At 41.2% G+C, this 23,312-nt stretch overlaps 1 protein-coding gene across 1 annotated transcript in view; it reads right to left on the bottom strand.

Moving 5' to 3' along the window:
• Window positions 1-23,312, bottom strand: part of LOC138521666 (carcinoembryonic antigen-related cell adhesion molecule 8-like) — a 179,871-nt gene that overhangs the window by 38,409 nt on the left and 118,150 nt on the right. The window contains exons 5-6 of the mRNA XM_069634663.1: window positions 14,742-14,774; window positions 5,194-5,237 (exon numbers count right to left, since the gene is read on the bottom strand). Of these exons, the coding sequence (XP_069490764.1) occupies window positions 5,194-5,237; window positions 14,742-14,774 (77 nt within the window). The remainder of the gene's footprint in view (window positions 1-5,193; window positions 5,238-14,741; window positions 14,775-23,312) is intronic.

The raw sequence follows: 23,312 nt of genomic DNA on the forward strand, positions 1-23,312 counted from the left end.
GTACCTTATATCCACTAAGGATTTGGCTCTGGTTGAAATCCCGGGCTCACCTCATGAGACAAATTGGGCGAGAGTTCAATTTATATCACCTGTCATTTCTGAATTAAACGTCTACATTAAATTGTGGTTAAGCCTAAAGAAAAAAAAACAATACAGCAAAATGTTTCCCCTGAAGAATTAGAAAGCATTATTGCTAAATTAGTGGTATTCTTGGGAGAGATCACTGCACTAGCCCAGAAAACCAGGGTTAATCAAACAAATAAAATCAGACAGATGGTTTGACCAAGCAAGAGTACATCAGTGCAATTATCCTTATTGTCATGGAACACTAGACGTTATAGTTCATTGACAAAAAATCTGTATGGTCAGTCTTTATTGTCTGATTCTGACATATTAATTGCTGCTGAGTTTAGCGTCAATGTGTTTAACACCATCCAGAGAAAGGCACGGGTTAATACGATTGGTCGCCCTTTGGTAGGCCTCAGCATAGAAGTAAAGAATACTCACTGAATTAAAGAGTTCATATTATTCATCAGAATGCTCTGGTAGGTGCAATAACCACAGACACAAGATCAAGATCCCACATTGTGGTAATTGATGCAGTAGAAACTTTACAAATTATCTCTTAAATTAGATTCATTGTTAATGAATAGCTAATAGCCAAACCACACTGCCCTTATATCATAGGAGGGGATTTTAATGATCAGATATATTCTGACAAACCCAAAAATAAGGGCAAGGACAACAATTACATGTTTAAAAGAAATTGTCAAGAAATTGTATCTTTGGACTGAAGATAATGTGTGAAGATATTTGCATAATCCATGGGACATTTTCATTGATGATATAGCTCTTAAACAACTGTATCCGGACAATGTAGTAGGTGCACATACCCCATACACTTTGTCTAATAGGGTCCACAGACCATGGATCGACTACATTTTTGTCCATTTTGGATAAATTGTCCATTTTTGTCCATTTATGACATCATAGTTTTCCAATTCATAAATAACGCTCCAAGTGACCATGTCATATTAAAGATATGTTTTTTATTGCTCTGCAAAGAAAACAAAGTATTTAAAGACTGGAACATGTGTGGTTAACTAAGCTACAAATAGGTTAATATGGTCTGAATGTAATATAAACAAGATAAATAGTGATGTACTGGAGATTTATTCTGATATTATTGAAGTGCAAAACCTTGATTTCCAAATATACTATAAAGAATGGGAAATGTAATTGAATCATTGAGGTCGCTAGTAAAGAGGAGTTCTGTCACAGATATGATTAATGATATGGCAATTGCACATAGAAAAAAGTACTACGAATGAATATTCATATACTAAATAAATCTGAATTCTCAGATACAAAAAAGAGAGAATCATTGAAAAGCTTTGCACAAGACTCTAAAATTGGATTAGATCTCACAAATATTCAATGGACAATGTCCAGTGGAAATTTATGAAAAAATAAATTATTAATTATTTTGGTATATTTTTAAGCAACACACAATTTCCACAACTGAAAAAAAAACTAAATTAACCCTATTTCTGCTAAGTGTTGGGTAAATTCTGTGCTGGAACGATATATAAAATACTCTGTGACAGAAGACAGACAGTTATTGATACTATTCTTGATTTTAAGTACAATAGTGATTGCTTTATCATTAGCATTGAAGATATAAAGGAGGTTATTAATAAGTTAAAGGCATCAAGAGCACTGGGTCCCGATCAAGTGGTGCATATTGTTTTTAAGCATAACCCACATGCATAGGCAATCATTATCAAAACAAGTTTTAGACAATTCATTTTGACTGGTGTAGTCCCGAATAGTTGGAAGAGATCCAACACACAAAAAGGGCCCTACATCAAAATCTGTGAACTATAGATGGTTGGCTATGATTGATTCCTTGGCCAAGATCTTCTGTCATTTTTTAAATCTTCTGTCATTGTTTACTAATGTGTGTAAATAAACCAGCACTCTTGCTAATTTATGGAACATGCTTTATTTAATGTATTCAGTATATTTTAAAACATAATCCTTATATTTATGTTTTGTGGACTACACCAAGGCTTTTAATAAGGTGAATTGATCTAGTTGTGGAAAAAACTACATTCATGGTGACAAGATAAAAAAATAACATTTCACTTTTTCAGGGCTCTGTAGTCTCAAACTGCCACATAAGTAATAATTCATATGGCTGGCCAATTGAGCGAGCCAATAAATATGAATTATGGGCTAAAACAGGGTTGCACTTTGGCCCCTGTATTATTTAATATTTATATAGCGGATCTCGGGGTAGCCTTTGTTAAGTAAAATAATTATCCCCGTAAGATAGGTCAACACAATATAGGTTGGCTATCATACACTGACAATACTGTCATTATTGATCGAACTCCAATTAGACTTGAAGAGAGCTTAAGCACCTTAAATTAAATAAAGTGAATGAGATATTGCTTAATTTAGAAAAATGAAAATCATGAATATTAATGGGAAAAAAGAGTAAATAATAGAACTGTAAATGGAAACTGTAAGTAACCCAAATTGACACAGTTAAAAGTTATACCTATTTGGGTAACCCATTATTTGATTTATTTGATCACAAACTATTGGCTGAGACAGTAAAAACAGAGGTCAAAAAGAAGTTTAAAGGCTTAAACGTACACTCATTTATTACTAATGTTGGTGTATACTCCCCTGAAGGCCTTATCAGGATATATTGTGCTGGCATAGTAGTGAATGACTTGTATGGCCTCGAGACACTTCTTGATAAAGAATCTTTTTGGATAAAGATTATAGAAGGTAAACTTTGACGTAACACACTGTGAATTTCACCTATGACTCCTCTGGAGGCAATTAGTACTAAATTAGGGATAATTACAATGCAAACCAGCTTTAAATTATGTCATAGCATGCATTACATGCAAATGCTTGAGCAGAGCGATAAGGAAGAATCACTGTACTTTTATTGTGACCTAATCTTATGAAATAAACATCCTATGGTGATCAGGGAAGGGCTAGAAGATATACAAAAATGTCATCAGACATAGGTTTCACTACAAATGTTCCTTATAATATCAGTCTGGGCATTATAGAAATCAAAGGTAAGGCTGCAGAATGGGACAGGAGAAGAAATATTGAATACCTCTCAAACAAGTCCATCTTCTAAGACATATGTAACACAGGGATTCAGCATTAGAACTCGTTTTAACTATATATGTATGGTTTGGAACGCATTCACTTCTAGAAAAACTTGTGTACAGGCGCATTATAAATGCCACATCATATCATATCATATCAAAGTATGATGGCCTATCATGAGACTACGCTTTGATCAACTTCCAACTTATGAGCTTAGAGGAGCATGGCTAAATATGTCGTAGCAACACGTGTGTATGAGCGCGATACAATAAAATATATCATAAATTGAACAATGCTACATGCTATATATGGCAGCTAAATCTAAACACTTATCTAAAAATGGAAAACTGATTTTACTATATAGGCTTGTTTTAGAGGTATTGTTATTGAATTAATAGCTGGACAATGAATTGTTTAATGCATACTTAATTATATTTAAATTTTACATGTTTATAGGTTTTACTGGATGCTTTGTAAAGGTTTACGTGTAAAATGAAAGGTAATTAATTTGTCATCAACTCCTGGTGAATATAATAATTTGCTGTGTGCTATATGTATGCATTCTGATAAAATGTTATAGGTTGATGGTCTTTTTTCAATAAACCTAAATAAATAAAATAAATAAAAAATGAAACACGTGTTAATGATTTCCAGTTGAGGATTTTAATAAGAATCTAAGTCGAGGATACTATTTGTAAGTGGATTTATACAAAAACACTCAATAAAAGGTCTTTTCAGCATACTCATCTGAGGATATTTAATAGTGGATATTGAAATTAAAGAAGATATGCATTTGAGGTCATTAAGAAGACTCTATAGTGAGAATGTCGATCTGTGAGTTAAGTTGAGGATATGAATGTTCATGTGTATTCATACAATGACACTCAAGTAAGGTGAATTTAGCACATGTATCTGAGGATTTTCAGTTGGGATATGGCTCCAACACACAACGAGGATATGTAAAAGTTGATCATGAAACAGAGATCTGGTATTTCTTTTGTCTAGTAACACACATACTGGTGGATATAACATATTCCATGTCAAAGCAAATATCATACTTTACGATTAATATTTTCTGCACTGTTTGTTTAATTTTTTTTTTTTAATAATTAATCCAATACAAAATACATATTTCAAAAAATAATCTTTGTCATTCTGTCAATAAGGCACATTCAGCATCCAAATGTCATGTCTTTCACCAATTTAGAGCAGATAACTTTGAGTGGGATACGTGCAGTTCAAAACTCTGACCTCCATTGATTTCCTCAGGACAGCGCTCAAGAGGAACTTAAATCTGTTCAATACTAATTTTATTTCTAGCTTACTCATTTGTATATTATTTTGTTCATTGTCTCTAAGTCTTACAGTCAGTTTGCAAAATAATGCATAATTTGAGAATGTGCATAGGTTTTTGGACATACTATAATTTGTGATTACAAAGATGTGTAATTTATGCACTGCCCACTTACTACTGAAACAGCAAAAGTGGTTGTTCCAAGCGGTATGTCTGGAATGGGAGGCATTGCACAGTACAAATGCTGGTTAAAACTCAACAATTTGTAACTTACATTGTAATTCAAAAACATTTACACACATCGTTTCCAAACTTACAGGCATATCTAAATTATACCTGTGTGTGTGATCTGGGTGTGAGTGTGCAATTAGTGTGTAAAGATAAAACTATTGCTGGCGGCATGTTTCGGATGTAAAAAAAATGACGTGTAGCCAGGAGGAAAAGCAAATATTTCAGAAGTAAAAGTTTCAAATACACTCTTTTACATTTTAGCAATAGTGCATAGCTTATGCCTCTTCCAATGAGACCTAATCCAACTTTTTTCGGGTGCTATTGTATTTTCTTTGTGAAAATGACCAATTGTGTATGTAAGTTCCAAAAGGAGTAAGTAACTCATGTTTTGTACCTGTTTCTATGTAAATACGATACCCAGTATTAAGTAACAGGAACACTTAAAAGTAACCTACCATACGAATACGTTGTACAGTGTTTTTCTTTTTTGATGAAAGACATAACACAAAGCAAATACACGAGTGTACCTGTTTAATTGCTTGTACATTGTTTGGTCTCCATATTCCAGCTCCTAGAAATAAAATAATACATTATTAGAAACACAAAAGGTGTAAGCCAAATGTTTTAGAAGTGCCATGGAGGAGATCCTTAGCTTTACCTCTGAACATATATGGCATAGGCTCTGCAAGCACGCTGCCACTAATCTTCCTGACATGGGTTGCTAATGTTTTTTGATTCTTTATCTTTGCATTGATTTCCATCACTCTGTTTTTTATAATGTGCTCTGATATTTCTTGCAGCACTTAATGTGTTTCTGAATCTGGTTTGTTTTCTGCCACAAACATCGAATGAAAGGGGCAGAGAATACAAACCCACCCTATTCATTCAAAAGCTTCCGGTCTTGGTGGGCTCATGGAACACATATTTCACATAATCAGTAATACAGCACCCCTCGCAGTCTCTTGAGAAGGGTCTTAACCCCGAGTCGATGCACACACAGCAGGTTAGCATAAAAAAGCAATCACTGAGGAATAATCACGTGAATGCTTCAATATCTCTAATTAGGTCAATCGGCCAATCGGAACGATGTTCAGAAATTACATACATGTGCTATGCTGGGTCATCATTGTAATGCTGTTGATGTGGTTTGCACAGGATGCGTATTTTACCCACATGGTGAGGAGTAATTATGATTGTAATTTAAATTAACAAGCTAATAACGTGTGTAATCACATGGAAAGCCAGACTCAACACTGACAGAATCCCCTGAAATGCTCCCTGGCTGAAAATTTTAACATTCGTCTCTTGTAGAATATCACTCATTTGCTCCCAAGTAATACAGGCTTATCATTCCCCAATTTTATATGATGCATGATAGATAAATGATGCACCAACTTGTAATGCATTTTCAGTCCCTATTACAGTGCAAAGTCAATAGTCTCTGAGCCTAATACATAGAGATCTGCACTGGAGCAAAGCAGGAAACGGTTGTGAACATCTCAGATGCCTCTGGTACCTTATGCAGGATTTACAAAGCATGAAAGCAATGAAGAACAGCTGATATGACATTGAGCAAATCTTTGCTACTCACATTAGTCCATGAACATCTCAAAGATGCTCAAGGCGTCTCCGATTGCCACCTGTTTTAGGCCTTGTGAATCAAGTATAAACAAGCAGGTGCAAATCTACCATGTTTGCAGACACTTCCTGATGCACTCCAGTGAAAATCACTGTGGATCAAGCATTTTAGGCTCTTTTATAAAAAAAAAATGGATATTTCATTTACATATAGTGGGTTTTATACACATTTTCAAACTATTTACAGTTCCTCAAACCATTGTTACATTTGGGAAATCAGTGACTGAGATATAAATCAGTTTGCTGAGGACCAAACAAAGATTGAAATGCTAACGTACAATCGTAGCTTTAATAAAAACTAAACAAAGGCAAACCAAACATTGGCCTATGAGAACACTTGTAGGCTTATCAGGAGGCAGGCTTTGTAGAAGGTTGATCTGGTAAACGTGCAGCTGCCAATCCGATAATCTCCTGTAAAAAGTGTGTTTTCATCTACAGAAACATTGGGCCTCAATACGACTTTGGAGGTAGCCATGCTATTAGCACCATGGCTGCCTCCAAAATCGTGTCCGGGTCCGGGTTCCCTGAATGGGGAAATACCGGGATTTCTGAGTTTGGAGGGCCCGGTATTTCCTCCTTCAGGGAACCCGGGCCCGGTCCTTCCCCATTCCCATTCGAGCCCCCATAGGGCTCAATGGGAATGGGGAGGGAGCTAACAACGGGCCCGTCAATAACTGGCCCGTTGTTAGCTCCCTGGTCCCCTCGCGGAACCCGCTATGGACATCTGGGAAAAACAGACATTCAGAGCGGGTCCCACGAGGGAACCTCGTAATAGGGAGGAATGGTTTTACCGGCACCATTACCGATGTCGGTAAACCCATTCCTCCAACCTCGTAATGAGGCCCATTGTCTTATTGCATCAGACCATCCCATCATGAAGAAACAGAAGCAAAGCATCTAATAAGACTCAGCCAGGAACGAAACAGAGGCTGCGATTCAGCAACAGCAAGAATCCACATTAGCAGGTATAATTATAGCAACAAAGGTCCTACACTTTCTCTCTAGAGCATAGTCAATCTTTCGTTGAATAATATTTTGTTTTTTTCCTCTGAAGATACATTATCTTAGGGCTTGCCATGGACAAAAACAGTGGCTGTGCATCTGAGGAAACCTGTGCCCCTCAAAGACAGAGTACTTCATGTACTCTTCTATTCCTTATCCAAGTTCCATTGCATAGCTTGCTGTGGCTGACGGCAGTTTACATGTAATTCTAGGGGTACAGATCTGCTTTACCATGCCAGGTATCTTCCAGCTACCTCCACGGAAATTCCATTGGAAAGTCCTACATCCTTTCATTGCTCCTATGCTTTTGTGATTGTGATTGAACATGAGGTGTGAGGGCAACCAACTGTTTTTCAATCCACTAGCCTAATTTCAGGATCCCCGTAGAGGCAGTGGTGCAACTTGATAGGGCTACATGCATTTTCACTTTGCTGGCCTCCTTTGTGCCCCCTACCTCTACCTTTGTTTCTCCTTCTCTGCGTGGGGATTGGTCCTACTGGTGGGTCAGGTGATCTAGAAGGAGGGAACAGACACATCACTGCAACACAATAATTCAAGCCTTACTTGATGGACTGCTTTTTGGCAAAGTATAACTCTGGTGAGTGTTTCCTTTGAATGTTGCTCATTTTGTTTGTCGAATCCATTTTTCTTTGCACTTTGCAGGCCTCCCTCCTTTGTGCCCCCTGTTCCTAGCCTTTGTGCTTCAATCCCTCAGTATGAATTAGTCCTCATTGTTGTTCAGAAGACCCAAAACCATTTTAAAATCCAAGGTCCCCAGGGTAGGCTTGCTTGGGCAGCCGGCAAGGGCAAAGCCAAATGGTGTCCCCGGTTTGCTTGCTTGTCTGGCACCCAAGCACTGCTGCTTATCCCCTATCACCTAGCAGACAGATTATGAACAAGGTAAGGCAAAATCTCAACATTGTAATCATGTTTGGCTATGTTCCAGTTTTGCTACCAGATACTTCAGTGCATAGCTAGATTAATTTGCTTCAATGCCAGACAATCCATTACAGTTAATTTTTTTTTCATTCAGCTCCCAGAGATATCATTGTGCAGCCATAATAATTTCCAGATGCTACAAGAGCATCCATTGCCAATATCAATTGATTTTTTATTTCACTGCCAGAGAGTCCATTGTGTGGCCTCTCTGGCAAGCTGCACTGCAATTCTTTTCTTGATGTCCCAGAGTACAAAGCACATAGTGCTGATCCTATTGTACACTGCATAGCTGTGTGACTACATTATAATCACTCTAAATTGCACCTATCGGTCCGCTTTCCTTATTACTGCATAACCTGGTCTTTCTAGCTAAGAACAGAGAATCAGCTTGCTCACTCAGTCTATACCTAGAAATACCCCCACCATATGGAATACCTATTAAACAATAACCTTTCAACTCGCTGCACAACTGTCTTGATTGGTTGTGCTCAAGGAGTCAGCCTCTTCGATATAGTTTTGCTGCACGCTAGCAAATTAAATTCAAACCTACCACATACAGAAATCCACCTGGATCTCTCCAGTACACATGAGCAGTAAAACTGTTACCTCGCAAACAGGACATACAAGGAAAGACAGGACATCACAAGGGAATGAACCAACACCAACAAGCCCGCTCATACTAAAGATAACTTCCAACTATCCACCAAGAGCTCGCCCTCACACCACTCAGCAACTGTGACTCAAATGCCTCTGAGGGAGAAAGTCTAAAAGCCACACACAAAGCACATTATGTCTCACACTGCCTTTCAAATTATGTGCATGCCACACGCACTTCACAAATATTACCAGGAGAAACCAGACAGCAAATGGAGCGACAGCATGAGGACACAGACAGAACCCAGCAAACCCTACACAGCCAACTCTGAATGTGAATGACACACATAACTGGACTTGGAACTTCAGTTGTGTAGATGTAGCCCACATATCAAAGTACGGAAGTTCAGGATGTCATGGGCATAAGAAGAAGACACATCCTAAACATGCCTTTAATCACCAAAAAACCACTAGTCACTAAAATCTATGCGGAAACAGATGAAATGAATGACCCAATTAGCAAAATACTGGAGCTGTTTATCAAGGAAGGAACAGCATTGGTTCAGATGCCCATCGCCACAACCAACGAAGCACACACACATTGAATGAGGATGTTTGCAGTCTGAACAGCAACAATACAAGGCAGCCAATGAAATTAACAAGAGACTCAGCAGCTCCATCTCTAAGCACAGGACAGAGATTCATAAAATAAGGCAATAAAGTAATGGACATATTTATCGAACAAATACAAGCTAATAGCCCATGAACCGAACCCCATCAACTTTAAACTCATCTAAGCCAAATGGACTGGCCAAGGATTAGAGGGCTGTTGGGTATTTTGTGGATATTTGGGGCTTTGCGGTATTTTCTTACAGCCAAAATACCTTTAGCAATAATCACTCTCTGTATTCATATTGGGTCACACATGACAATAATACATTGCATTATTTCAGAATTCAGACCTATTTAGATGGTATGCGCGGTAGTTTGCGTGGTTGGTTGGTATAGTGGTTGGTTTATTTGTGGCCCCAATATACAACATCCCTTGTTTTTTATCTAGATTGTTCTTGATCACTAGAGAGACCTCAGGCCTACATTTTAGGGATACCACATTTTCAGTGTTAGTGTTGTGTGCCACCATGGGCTATTGTGGTATTTTTGTGGTAATTTCCACTACCTTATATACGGTAGGGAACTATGTCCAGAGAGTCTCTCTTCCCGTTGACTCATGTACCTCCAACAGGCTATGCTACAAACAGTCACTCACAACTGTCCATTCTGAATAGAATCATGCACACATCTGCTTTAAAATGACAATTACACTGTTTAAAAATCTCCCCACGTTTAAACCTTTCCCCATGCAAAATGAAAGAGAGAAATAATACACCTTAGCTATCTGTTTTCAAATGTTTTTGTATTATAGAAATTTCTTTTAAACACAGTTTAACTTTTTTTACAGAAATAAATGAAATGGTACAACATTATTTGTGATAAAATGAACAGAGAGCTGCGAGAATATATTCAATTGGTAACATTAAATATGCTGATAAGAGACTGAGACTCCCTTTAATACACTGACTGAACAGTTTCGCACACTTTCGCATAGCTCCCACCCGCTTCTATAATTACCTTATCTGTTCAGCATGAGTTTTCTTCGGCTATTCTCTTTCTGAATTTGGCTCCCTTGAAAATCAACCCCAGTGAGAACAAACATCTGCCGTTCTCAAACCGGGGTTATTGCCTGGAACTCTCAGCTTTTGCAGCAGGAATGCCCCAGCCAGGAAACAGGTCCTTCTCCCAGCTCTGCAAGATCTCGATTGTTCTCCCCCTCCCCTCAAGCTTCTCCAGCAAAGTTCTAATCACAGCCTTTAGCATGATACTTGCTATGACGCTGCTCCAATCAGAATCAATCATGTCATCTCCTCCCTCACTACACAATGGCTCACTTCTACAGTGGCAATTGTAACAAACTGATTTCCTGTTCCTTCGAGCTCTTTGCTTCCTGTAGTTATGTGGACAGAGCAGCAGAGAAAAAAAAATGAATGTGTGTTTAAAAGTTCACTTTCAGAGTAGGCCTAATTCTGCAGTGGAGACACATTTTTATTAGTGGGTTATGTTAAATGAAGTTTTATTAGTCAGGTTAGTTATTAATAAGGTTAGTTATTAATTTTCAAATGTGTCTCTTGCAACATAGGCATTTCAGGTGAAAAATAGTGTGCATTTTGAATGTGCACATGTGTGCTTTTAACTGTAAAAATAGATTTGCATCTTATATGTAAAAATCGTTTTTGACTGAATAGCCTGTCTTTACTTATATGTCCAGGTTACTCTGGCAACACATATAGCAATGCACCACACCCATGTGGTGGTGCTGCATCAAAAAAAAAATGCTACCTGTGCAGTAGTGCTGTACTCTGTGCTGTAACACGCCAAATATCCTTACAGGCACACCAGGAACAACTCAAAATCTAGACTTCACAGGACACTGATTTACTAGACTGTGAAGGATTCCTGATCCACTGCACACTCAATCATCAAAACTATGTCTTGTTCCTACATATTTACCTAGCCTTTTCAGAAAACTTTGAAGATGTAATTGCTAACATTGCGATAGAACAAATGCCTAACCATCCTCTGAGATTTCAACTTTTGGTTCGAGGAACCACCAGCTTCAGCACCTCAAGTCTGGACACTTGGGCAGCTTCTACCTTGATAACCACCTCCCCATCATTCAGGTATTATGGAACGACCAACCAATGAAGCCTGTTACTATCAACACACCAATGGGTAAACTCTTCACACCCAAAGGCCTTAATAACACCACTAGGATGAGCTGGAAAACACTAAACCTTGAAGAATCTGGAAATCCTATGGAAGAGATTAAGCTAAATTCCCCATGAATCACATCTGTTATAGGAAGATTCCTTAGCGACACTACAGAATTTAATAACTGAGGCACAAAACATCCTAACTCCACTAAAGCACATAACCATCTCACATAAAATACAGCAGTAAGATGGTTCACACCCCACACCATGTGAAAATTTTGGAGTCAAAGCTGGCCCGCAAAGAGAAATCTAGCAAGCAGTCCTTCTTCTACCATGCTTGACCATCTGAAACTCAATCCCGGCAGAGACTCGAAATGCTCCGACCATCCACCAGTCCCCATAGCTCCCGAATGAATTAAAATCCCTGTCTCCATTCAGCAAAAGTACTGTGCTACTGTATAAAATGCCAAGCCCAATGCTGGCACCCTCCTGTACTAAAGTGCTCCGCTGCCCTTGAACTAGGTTTGCGCTATAAGCAATGAAATAAAATAAATAATTCCTCTAATAACCCTACAAAAAGACATAAAATATTGGAAGAACATAGAGGGAACATTATACTCATGAAGACAGGCAGTTTACCAAAGACACATTAGCTGCTACTAAGTGGAAATCCTTGAAGCAAAGACACATTCCTACTCTGAACATGTCAGCAAGACCACTCTCCCAGAGAAAGAACTCTACCAAACTATTAATGAGATGAGAACCCCAACACATTGCAGCAAAGCACTGACACCAATTAAAACATTGACTACTGTCATGCATGCAGAGCTCAGTATATTTCTGATCTGCACCATCAATACATAAAGCAAAGCAATCTTGCGATTTCTCCCTACTCCCAACTAGCCAAATCAAGCAACCCTCCTCCAGACCAGGCGTAGCACTAGGAGACAACCCAAGTTGGTAGCAGTGCATGGTACAAATTCAGATAACATAACATAACACTTTCTGTACCTTTCGTACCTTCTTGGCATCACTGCAGACTACCTACATCTCGCTGACATCAGAGGTACACCTTGGTTCAGATAGAAACAATCACAAACATCAGCTTATCACTCAAACCCCTTCCTCAGCATGCCCAGAGGATCTTTCATCTGTACTGGCCTACTGTAGTTGGCCAACTGTATGAGAACTCCCAGGTACCTGATGAAATCTTACCTGCTGCACCTGACCATAACCGGATGGAGCAATTGACTGCTCCAGTTGAGAACTAAGTTCACAGACAGTGAGGGACAATGGACATTGTTGTTCCCGGCTTTGCTGCTTTAGCTCAAATCCTACATTGGATAGACGATCCTGAAAGGGAGTTTATGAGAAACCCGACTTCAGGGGCTTCATCATCCATTAACCACTCAGAAAAATAATAACCAAGCTCATTGGGCCTCATTATAAGAGTGGCGGAACGGGTTAACGGGTGCCGCTAAAGGATGCGGACCTGTTAAACCCGTTCCGCCACATTACGAGGTCCCCTCGTGGTACCCGGTAAGTAACGCCTGGTCAAACCAGGCGTCCTTACTGGGTCCCGCGAGGGGAAGACGGAGCAAACAACGGGCTGCTCGTAATCGGCCCGTTGTTTGCTCCCTCTCCCATTCCCATTCAGCCCTATGGGGGCTGAAATGAGAATGGGGAAGGTCCGGGCCCGGGTTCCTGGAGGGAGGAATTACTGGGCCCTCCGAACTCGGAATGGCCCGGTAATTCCCCATTCTGGGAACCCGGACCCAATAGCGGCATGGCTACCGCCAAAATCGTAATGAGGCCCATTGACTGCTTATACCGTCCATTGAAAAACGTTTACCAACATAGCCTTTTCTAACCTGTTCAATCAGCCATCTCTTAGCTTTAGACTTGATTCCTGTTTTAGCCGTTCCTCACTGTCAATCTTATACATGTGCCATATAACCCAGGACATTCTTGTTGTGGACAGTGACTATAACATGTGTTTAGGATGACAAACTGCCCTTGAACCTGCAAATAATGAGAACCCTTCTGTTAGGACTCAGCAGTTAAAGAATGTTCCCACTAAGAGGCTTGGGTTTTCTTTTACTGTAATGATTTGCTAATGTGCATATATGTAACCCACTTCCACAAACAAATTGGAGTTATAATGTATTAAGTGCATGTGTATATATGATAAAGTGATACAGCACAAACTTCCCTGGGCTGCACCTCTCTGAACTGTCCCTCGCAGTGTGTTCATTGAGAGTGACAGTCCAAATACAAAAAGATTGGTGTTGTTTACTTACACCCGGGATGTGGCGCCATTGATACATTTCAGTGGAACACTCTGCACGGGAGGATACTGCTGCAGTGCTGCATCTAGGAAGGCATCTGCCCCTTCTCTATAGGCATTAAAGAGTCACTGGTTGATCCTGACTTGGCTTAAGAAGCACCCCATGAGCTTGTTGGGTGCTGCTCACTTCACCGTCTAAGCCCACAGTTGTCACTCTGCATTGCAACACGCCAGAGTTGGAAGGGTGCCGCGCACAGCACTGCCACAACCTAGGCTTCAGAGTGGTGGTCTCTGTGAAGCAGATGCACCACAGAACTTCACTGCTGTGGGCCTGCTTCTTTCTCACGACCAGCCCCACCCAGCAGCAACTTCACATGGGCTGCTCCAGAAACAAATCCCAGGATTTACACAACCCCCAGACCTGCTTGGCTCAATCCTTTGTCTGGGCCACACCTGGCAGACTGGCCGGGGCAGGAAATCTGCCAGGGTGCCCTCCCTACACAGCCAGGACTTTTGCTTTTAGGGGGAGACACTGCTGCTCTACACCACTCGGGTATGTGTTAACTGTGTGAATATGAATGAGATATGTTGGTAGGCTGTAGCCTTACACAAGTGTCTCAACTTATCTACAAGATGAAGAGAAGTTGATGTTCCAAATTATGGCTTTTCAGGCCCTCTCCTATATCACCAGGAGACAGATCTTCTACAAAAATGATGGATCGCCCATTTGCCCTTCTCGCCACACCACTTGGATCCATTTATTTACAGTGGTCTAAGGAATGAAGCATATGTAGGGCAGGGTTGCATTTAGAGGTGTTTGAAGCTCTGACCTTTACCAGGTACTTACCGTGTAAGTGGAATCTGCTCCCGGTGTTTCATTCTATGGGGAGAGAAAAGGAACATTTAGTAAATGTGATGGGTTCAGAAGAGTATGAAGAGATACACAACAGCACATAATATCCTTAGGGACTTTAAGGCTTCAGGATTGCTCTGGATTAAGCAGATATTTGCCCCTGGAGCCTGATTTAGCCTGGAACTAGAGTCCCAAAGATCACAGTCATTCTGTCTCAATGTTGGTGACTAGTGACTATCGTTGGTTGTATCCCATTGCATCCATGCTAATGGAAATAACATTTAAATCACTGATAGCACTGTCCATTCATGTTTATGTTTATGTTTATTGAATTTATATAGCGCTTCACGCCAAAGTGCTTAATGTAATGGCAACTTATTCAGAAAGGTCAAAGAATGATTAGACTGAGATTGGACAAGTCTCTCACCCACATAAAAATTGTTTAGAGCATGGTCTGAACTAGAGTAATTTCAGGAATATCAAAGGGGTATCTGACGTGAACACTACATTTGAACCTGATGAAATCATAGAAAACGTGTCATAGACAAAATGTCTGATCAGCACTTCCTTGTTGTTTCCTGCAAGGTGAGTAATGGTAACAACTGTTACTGTAGGACTTGAATATCTTATACTTTAGATCGTGCAAAGCAGGTGAGAGCAGGCCCCTCGGAGACCCTCTGGGCCTTTTGCTTTATTTCTCCCTCAGTGTGCCCCCCCAGCCTGTGTACTCCACTCCCCCTTCCCCACGCTAGCTTCCTCATCCCCGCCTCCCTAGCTCTCCCCCTCCGGTGATTGGCTCCTCCCCTGTCTCAAACAAACCCCCCAGGGAAGGTCACTGCCCGTGTGGCCCATCAGCTAAGGGCCCCAAGCTCTTTGGCTCCAACTGAGGCGGCTCCTGGAAGTGTCAGCCAACGTCCGCCAGGGAAGCCAGTGATCAGCTGTCTACCATCAACTACAAGGACCATTAAGGTAGGAGTGGCCTGGTTTAGGGGAGAGCCACAACTCTACCCCAGAATCCTAGCCACTTAGCAAACGACTGTTGCACAGGGAGATTAGGCCTTTCTCCCTCTATACAGGTCTCTCGAGGTGTCAGTGTCCATACTGCACTGTGTGATATTTTGATTGCATTGATAGACCTCTCTCCCACCATACAGATCTCTCTAATTTTTAGAGGGGTTCTGGGCCATATTGCATTTTGTGATATTTAGATTGCATTGATAGGCCTCTCTCCCACTATACAGGTCTCTCAAATTGTATAGGGCTTCTGGATCCATACTGCATTATGTGATATTTAGATTGCATTGATAGGCCTCTCCCCCACTATACAGGTCTCACAAATTCTATAGGGGTTCTGTCTCCATATTGCATTGTGTGACAGTTAAACTGCATTTATAGACCCCTCTCCCACTATACAGGTCTCTCTAATTTTCATAAGGGGTTCTGGATCCGTTCTGCATGTTGTGATATTTAGATTGCATTGATAGGCCTCTCTCCCACTATACAGGTCTCTCAAATTTTTATAGGAGTTCTGGGTCCATATTGCATTGTGATACTTAAATTGCATTGATAGGCCTCTCTCCCACTGTACAGTTCTCACAAATTCTATAGGGGTTCTGTCTCCATATTGCATTGTGTGACAGTTAGACTGCATTTATAGACCCCTCTCCCACTATACAGGTCTCTCTAATTTCCATAAGGGGTTCTGGATCCGTTCTGCATGTTGTGATATTTAGATTGCATTGATAGGCCTCTCTCCCACTATACAGGTCTCTCAAATTTTTATAGGAGTTCTGGGTCCATATTGCATTGTGATATACAGATTGCATTGATAGGCCTCTCTCCCACTGTACAGGTCTCTCAAATTTAATAGGGGTTCTGTCTCCATATTGCATTGTGATACTTAAATTGCATTGATAGGCCTCTCTCCCACTGTACAGGTCTCTCAAATTTAATAGGGGTTCTGTCTCCATATTGCATTGTATGATCATTTGGATTGCATTGATAGGCCTCTCTCCCACTATACAGGGCTCTCAAATGTATATAGGGGTTCTGGGTCCATATTGTATTGTGTGATATTTAGATTGCATTGATAGGCCTCTCTTCCACTGCACAGGTATCTCCAATTGTATAGGGGTTCTGGGTCCATATTGTATTGTGTGATATTTAGATTGCATTGATAGGCCTCTCTCCCACTGCACAGGTATCTCCAATTTTATAGGGGTACTGGGTCCATAATGCATTGTGTGAAATCTAGATTGCATTGATAGGCCTCTCTCCCACTATACAGGTCTCTCAAGTTTGATAGGGGTTCTATTTCTGGGCTGCATTGTGTGATGTTCAGATTGCATTGATAGGTACCTCTACCACTATACAGGTCTCTCCAATGTATAGGGTTTCTGGGTCCATGTTGCACTGTATGGTATTTAGATTGCATTGATAGGCCTCTCTCCCACTATACAGGTCTCTCAAATTTTTATAGGAGTTCTGGGTCCATATTGCATTGTGATATACAGATTGCATTGATAGGCCTCTCTCCCACTGTACAGGTCTCACAAATTCTATAGGGGTTTTGTCTCCATATTGCATTGTGTGACAGGTAGACTGCATTCATAGACCCCTCTCCCACTATACAGGTCTCTCTAATTTTCATAAGGGGTTCTGGATCCGTTCTGCATGTTGTGATATTTAGATTGCATTGATAGGCCTCTCTCCCAATATACAGGTCTCTCAAGTTTGTATAGGAGTCCTGGGTCCATATTGCATTCTGATATACAGATTGCATTGATAGGCCTCTCTCCCACTGTACAGGTCTCTCAAATTTAATAGGGGTTCTGTCTCCATATTGCATTGTGATACTTAAATTGCATTGATAGGCCTCTCTCCCACTGTACAGGTCTCTCAAATTTAATAGGGGTTCTGTCTCCATATTGCATTGTGTGATCATTTGGATTGCATTGATAGGCCTCTCTCCCACTATACAGGGCTCTCAAATTTGTATAGGGGTTCTGGGTCCATATTGTATTGTGTGATATTTAGATTGCATCTCTTCCACTGCACAGGTATCTCCAATTTTATAGGGGTTCTGGGTCCATATTGTATTGTGTGATATTTATATTGCATTGATAGGCCTCTTTCCCACTATACAGGTCTCTCTAAATTTCATAGGGGTTCTGGGTCCATTTTGCACTGTGGAATATTTAGATTGCATTGATAGGCCTCTCTCCCACTATATAGGTCTCTCCAATTTTATAGGGGTTCTGGATCCATACTGCATTGTGTGACATTTAGATTGCATCGATAGGCATCTCTCGCACTATACAGGTCTCTCAAATCTGATAGGGATTCTACCACCAGGCTGCATTGTGTGATTTTCAGATTGCATTGATAGAATTCTCTCCCACTGTACAAGTCTCTCAAATTTAAAAGGGGTTCGGCCTCCATATTGCACCGTGATATTTAGATTGCATTGATAGGCCCCTCTCCCACTATAGAGGTCTCTCAAGTTTAGCAGAAGTTCTATTTACGGGCTGCCCAATACGATATTCAGATCTCATAGATGGACCTCTAGACAGGTCTCCCAAATCCTGCTGACCAACTCACTCCTGGAGTGAGACAGAACCCACCAGTGGATTACTGTGGAGTGACACCCTGATTAGGGGCTCACACCTCTTTAGCTTCCCTCAAAATCACCCTAACTAGTAGATATCTTTCATAAAACCCACACTGCTTGTTCACTACAGTGCACCACGCATAGGGTGATGGACACTAAAGAGACCCACCGATAAATCCCAACTATATAACCCCTAACCACCTACCCTAACCCTCTCAAGACAGCGACTGAATGAGCCGGCTACATCAGCCAGAAATACCACCTACAGATAGAGCCCTAACTGTTAGCGGACAGCCCTCCACACCCTTTACTACACCACAAGACAACCAGACCAAAGCAGAACCAAGCGGACAACAGCAAACAAATAAAGACGAAACAACTCTCTATCTTATAATGCTGCGCAAATGACCCATTCCAAGGGAAAGGAAAAGAGAAAAAAGAACAAACTCTCCAGAACAGCAACAAAGCACAACTACAGAACGCACCCCCGCAGTCAAGAACAAGAATCGAACCAACACTGAGAAAAGAGACAAATCCCTCTACCTAACCCCTTACCTCGCGGACAACTGCTCGCCAGAGCAAACCAACCCAATGCTAGAAGCAGCAACATCCAACTACCCAACACAAACGCACAGAAGAAGGATGAACAACACAAGAAACAACAAACACGCGACCGATGCAATAACACCTTACATCACCAAAGCAAGAAGAACCTCCAATAGACAACCACAACTCATGGAAGATGAACCCGATGAAAACAAAAACCCAAGACAGAACCTAGAAGAACTTTCCGAAGACGCTGACACCCCAAAACCTACACCTCAACAAGAGATCGACCAGGAAAGAAACCCCAACACCGATCAGAAGATGACCTCAACAAGAAAGTCCAAACCAAACAACACCTCCAAACTCCACAGCAATCTTATAAACGCAAGATCCATGTCAAAACACTCAACAGAGATCTTCAACCTACTCGATGACAACAGCATCGACATCCTGTTCATCACAGAAACATGGCTGGACAACAGCTACAAAACCACAATCCAGAGCTGCCTTCGAAACGACTTTAAATGCCTCCAAATAAACAGGAAAAACAAAAAAAGAGGAGGAATCGCAATAGCATTCAAATGACACCTGAAAATAAAAACAGACGAACCGCTCAACATCCTCAACTGTGAAACCATGGTAATACACCTAACAACAAGCCCAAAAACCAACGTCAGATTCATCCTGGTGTACAGACCACTGACATATGATGCAACCTTCGTCGACAACTTCATAGAAGCCCTCACCAACATAGCCATCAACCACGAACACCTAATCATCCTGGGGGACTTCAACATCTGGATTGAAGAGAGTCATGCCAACTACCAAAACTCACTGATTGAACAACTCACTACCATGAAACTAAGACAACTAGTCAAAGGGGCAACACACTCGGCAGGACACACCCTCGACAGAATTTTTACCAGGGAAAAACACATCACCACGGCACCGCCGATACAAATACTGTGGAGCGACAATCTCATCATCCCATTTGTGATCACTGTGCCCACTCAAGTCTACATCCAACTGCCTAAATTCACAACCACCACAAAAAGAAACTGGAAACATGTCAAAAAAGCAATCTATTCAAACAACTGGAGTTAACTAAACCCTCAACTACAGAACTAGAGCTAGCTGACCTAGGGAAAGCAGAGCTACTACACAAATGGATTGCAGACACAATCGACAAGATCGCCCCAGAAAAACCTTTCACCCCATCAAAAAAAGAGCAATGGTAAATGGTTCACCCCACTATTAAGCACCATGAAAAAGGAAAACAAAAAGATGGAACTAGAATGGAGGAAAGAATACAACCCAGACAAAAAACACTATTCCATACAAGAAGGAAATTCAAAAGGCAAAGAGAAGGCATTATGATGACAGAATCACCAATGCCATCAAAACACAAAAAGACATGTTTAACATAATTAAAGAGATGAGAAACCCACCAGGCTGTGACAACACCCCAACCCCCTCAGAGAAACTATGCAACGACCTGGCAGACAACTTCAAGAGAAAAATCAATGACATCCAACAAACCATAGAAAACATACCAACCGACCATAACATACTACCGAGCGATCCTATCACAGAACCTCAGCACAAACTCAAAAACTTTCCTGAAATATCAGCAGAGGCATTCGCAATGCTGGTAAAACACAGAAAGAAAGATGGATCACCCATTGATCCCTGTCCCCCGGACATCTACAAATCAACCCTCCAACAAGGAACGCCAGCAAAATAATATAGAAACCTTTTGAATCGATCACTAACAACAGGAACTGTACCGAGGACCTTCAAATCAGCATATATCAAACAACTTCTAAAAAACACAAGTGGCGATGTAGAATACCTCTCCAACTACAGGCCGATCTCAAAAATTCCCTACATGGCAAAACTCCTGGAAACCTACGTAGATAAATGAACCCAAGAACACGTAGAAAAACACCACCTGCTAGACCAAGCTCAAGTCGGTTTCAGACCTGCAAGAGGAACAGAAACAGCACTACTATCCATCTGGGATGACCTTAAAACTAACAAAGATTCAAACACAACCTCAGTTCTTATCCTACTCGACCTCTCTGCAGCCTTCAACACAGTTAGTCATGACACCCTAACCAAAAGACTAGAAGACATAGGCATAACACACACAGCACTACTCTGGACTAAATAATTCCTAACAGACAGAACAGGAACCGTATGCATCAAACCCTTCAGATCCACTCCAAGAGTTAACGACTGTGGAGTGCCATAAGAATCCTCACTATCACCGCTGTACTTTAACATCTACCAGACACCGGTTATCAGAATCTTCAAAAAATACAACATTGCATTCTACAACTACGCAGATGATACGCAAATCATCTACAAAATCAAAGACACCCAAGCGGATGGTGTAACCCTAATCGAGTGCCTAAAAGAAGTCTTCAACTGGATGACTGCAAACAACTTGAAAATCAACCCAGGTAAGACAGAAATCATGATCATATCCAAAGACCAAGAGAAAGAAACTGCCATCCCATGGCCAATGGAAATGGGAATCGCACCATCACCACCTGAGGTAGTAAAAAATCTGGGAGTCCTGATGGACAACACCCTAACCTCGAAGCACAGTCAAGAAATGTTTTGTCCTCCACACGGCAAGAAGAATCCTACCTTTCCTTTCCTCCAGGCACAAAACACTCACTATCGTCGCCCTCATCATGTCAAAAATCGACTATGCAAACAGCCTCTACCTTGGAATACCAGAATACCTCTTGAAGAAACTACAACAGATCCAAAATACAGCAGCCAAACTACTCCTCAAACTAAAAAGAAGAGAACACATCACTCCTGCTCTAAAAACACTACAGTGGCTCCCAGTAAAACATCGCATCACCTTCAAAACAATGTGCATAACGCACAGGGCAATCAGCGGAAAAGGAGCAGAATTCCTACAAAAGAAAATAACAATCTACAAGCCAACAAGACTCCTCAGGTCAAGCAACAAAATCCGCCTGGAACCAAAACCATAGCTCAAGAAAAAACTGGGAGGCACCTCCTTCTACCACTTAGCTGCAAAAACCTGGAACAACATCCCAAAAGAAATAAGAAACACCAAAGATCACCTAAAATGTAGGAAATTACTAAAAACCTGGCTCTTCAACACCACAAACGAAAACTGAAACAGAAAGGAAAAGGGATGACCAAACTAGAATAGACAAGGACAACTCCCAGAACCGACTGGGAAGCTCCCACAGCACCCGGACGAGTGACGTTGGGTAGAGTGCAACACAGGCGACACCCTTGGAGTCTGAATTAAAAAAAAACACCATAATCCCACCCAACACCCCACTCGCCCCTTAGTTGCTACCAGACACCACCGTATTATGGAATTGTCGGGATATTGGCAATCACCACAATAGTTGAGCTGTGGACATTGGCAGATGCACGGGCCGTATGAGTTGGAAGGGAAGATAGATAGGGCTGCGAGGCAGGCTGGGGGAGGAGGTGGCCAGATGTGAAAGGGACCTTGAAGGCCGGGCGGACCCAGATCAGGACAGAGGCGTAGGGGTGCTACCGAAACCCATCTGGGGAGATTACAGAAGCCCTCTGCCTCAAGCCAGGATAGACATGCCAACTAACCAATTGCACTATCAAATTTCCCCATCTGCATACATCTATCAAACACCAAACCAAACACAACGACAAACCTACAGCACAACAAACCGCACAAACTTCACTACATGCCAACAACAAAACAAAAAAAACACATAGACTCGCACAACAGTACACAACGACTACTGGCCGCAAACACCCCAGGCCCAGCCAACCGACCCACCGGGCTGAGGCTGCCAACAGCACATCACTGCTCTCTTGCACTTTTCAAGCTCCCTCCCACTAACCCCCCTCCCTTCCTCTTTCAGAGCCGCCAGAGCGCCAGGGTACCACTCCGGTGGTGATAGTCCGTGGTACAAATGTCCTTTAAAATTAACATTAACATATCTGTAGGACTTAGATATCTCCTTGTTTTTTCTGTTAAAAAAACCCATAAAGTACCATTATTTTTTGTAAAACTGCCCTGCTCTGCAAAAGGCTGTTCCAACCAACAATAAAGAGTTAAAAAAGAGGGATATTCGGGCATATAGAAACACACACTTTCGAACTAGCAATTCACATCCATTGGACTTTTTGGATGTAAGCTTAAGACAAAGAAGTAAAATTACCCTGGCACCTGGACATGCCAGTTATAGACATGAAAATCAGGACTGCTGCACCATGAAAAAATGCACACGTGAAAATGCGTGTGTGTCTGTAACTAGCGGTTCTTAAAAATAATGAAGTAACATCTTCTATCACCCTTCTACTGCAAGCATTTACCAAGCAGTGGGAGGGGAATGTGTTTTCTGTGGCGGCCACTCATGCGCCTG

Source organism: Ambystoma mexicanum, chromosome 1q (genome assembly GCF_040938575.1).
Source record: "Ambystoma mexicanum isolate Mex_15411 chromosome 1q, UKY_AmexF1_1, whole genome shotgun sequence".
NCBI classification, from domain to species: Eukaryota; Metazoa; Chordata; class Amphibia; order Caudata; family Ambystomatidae; genus Ambystoma; species Ambystoma mexicanum.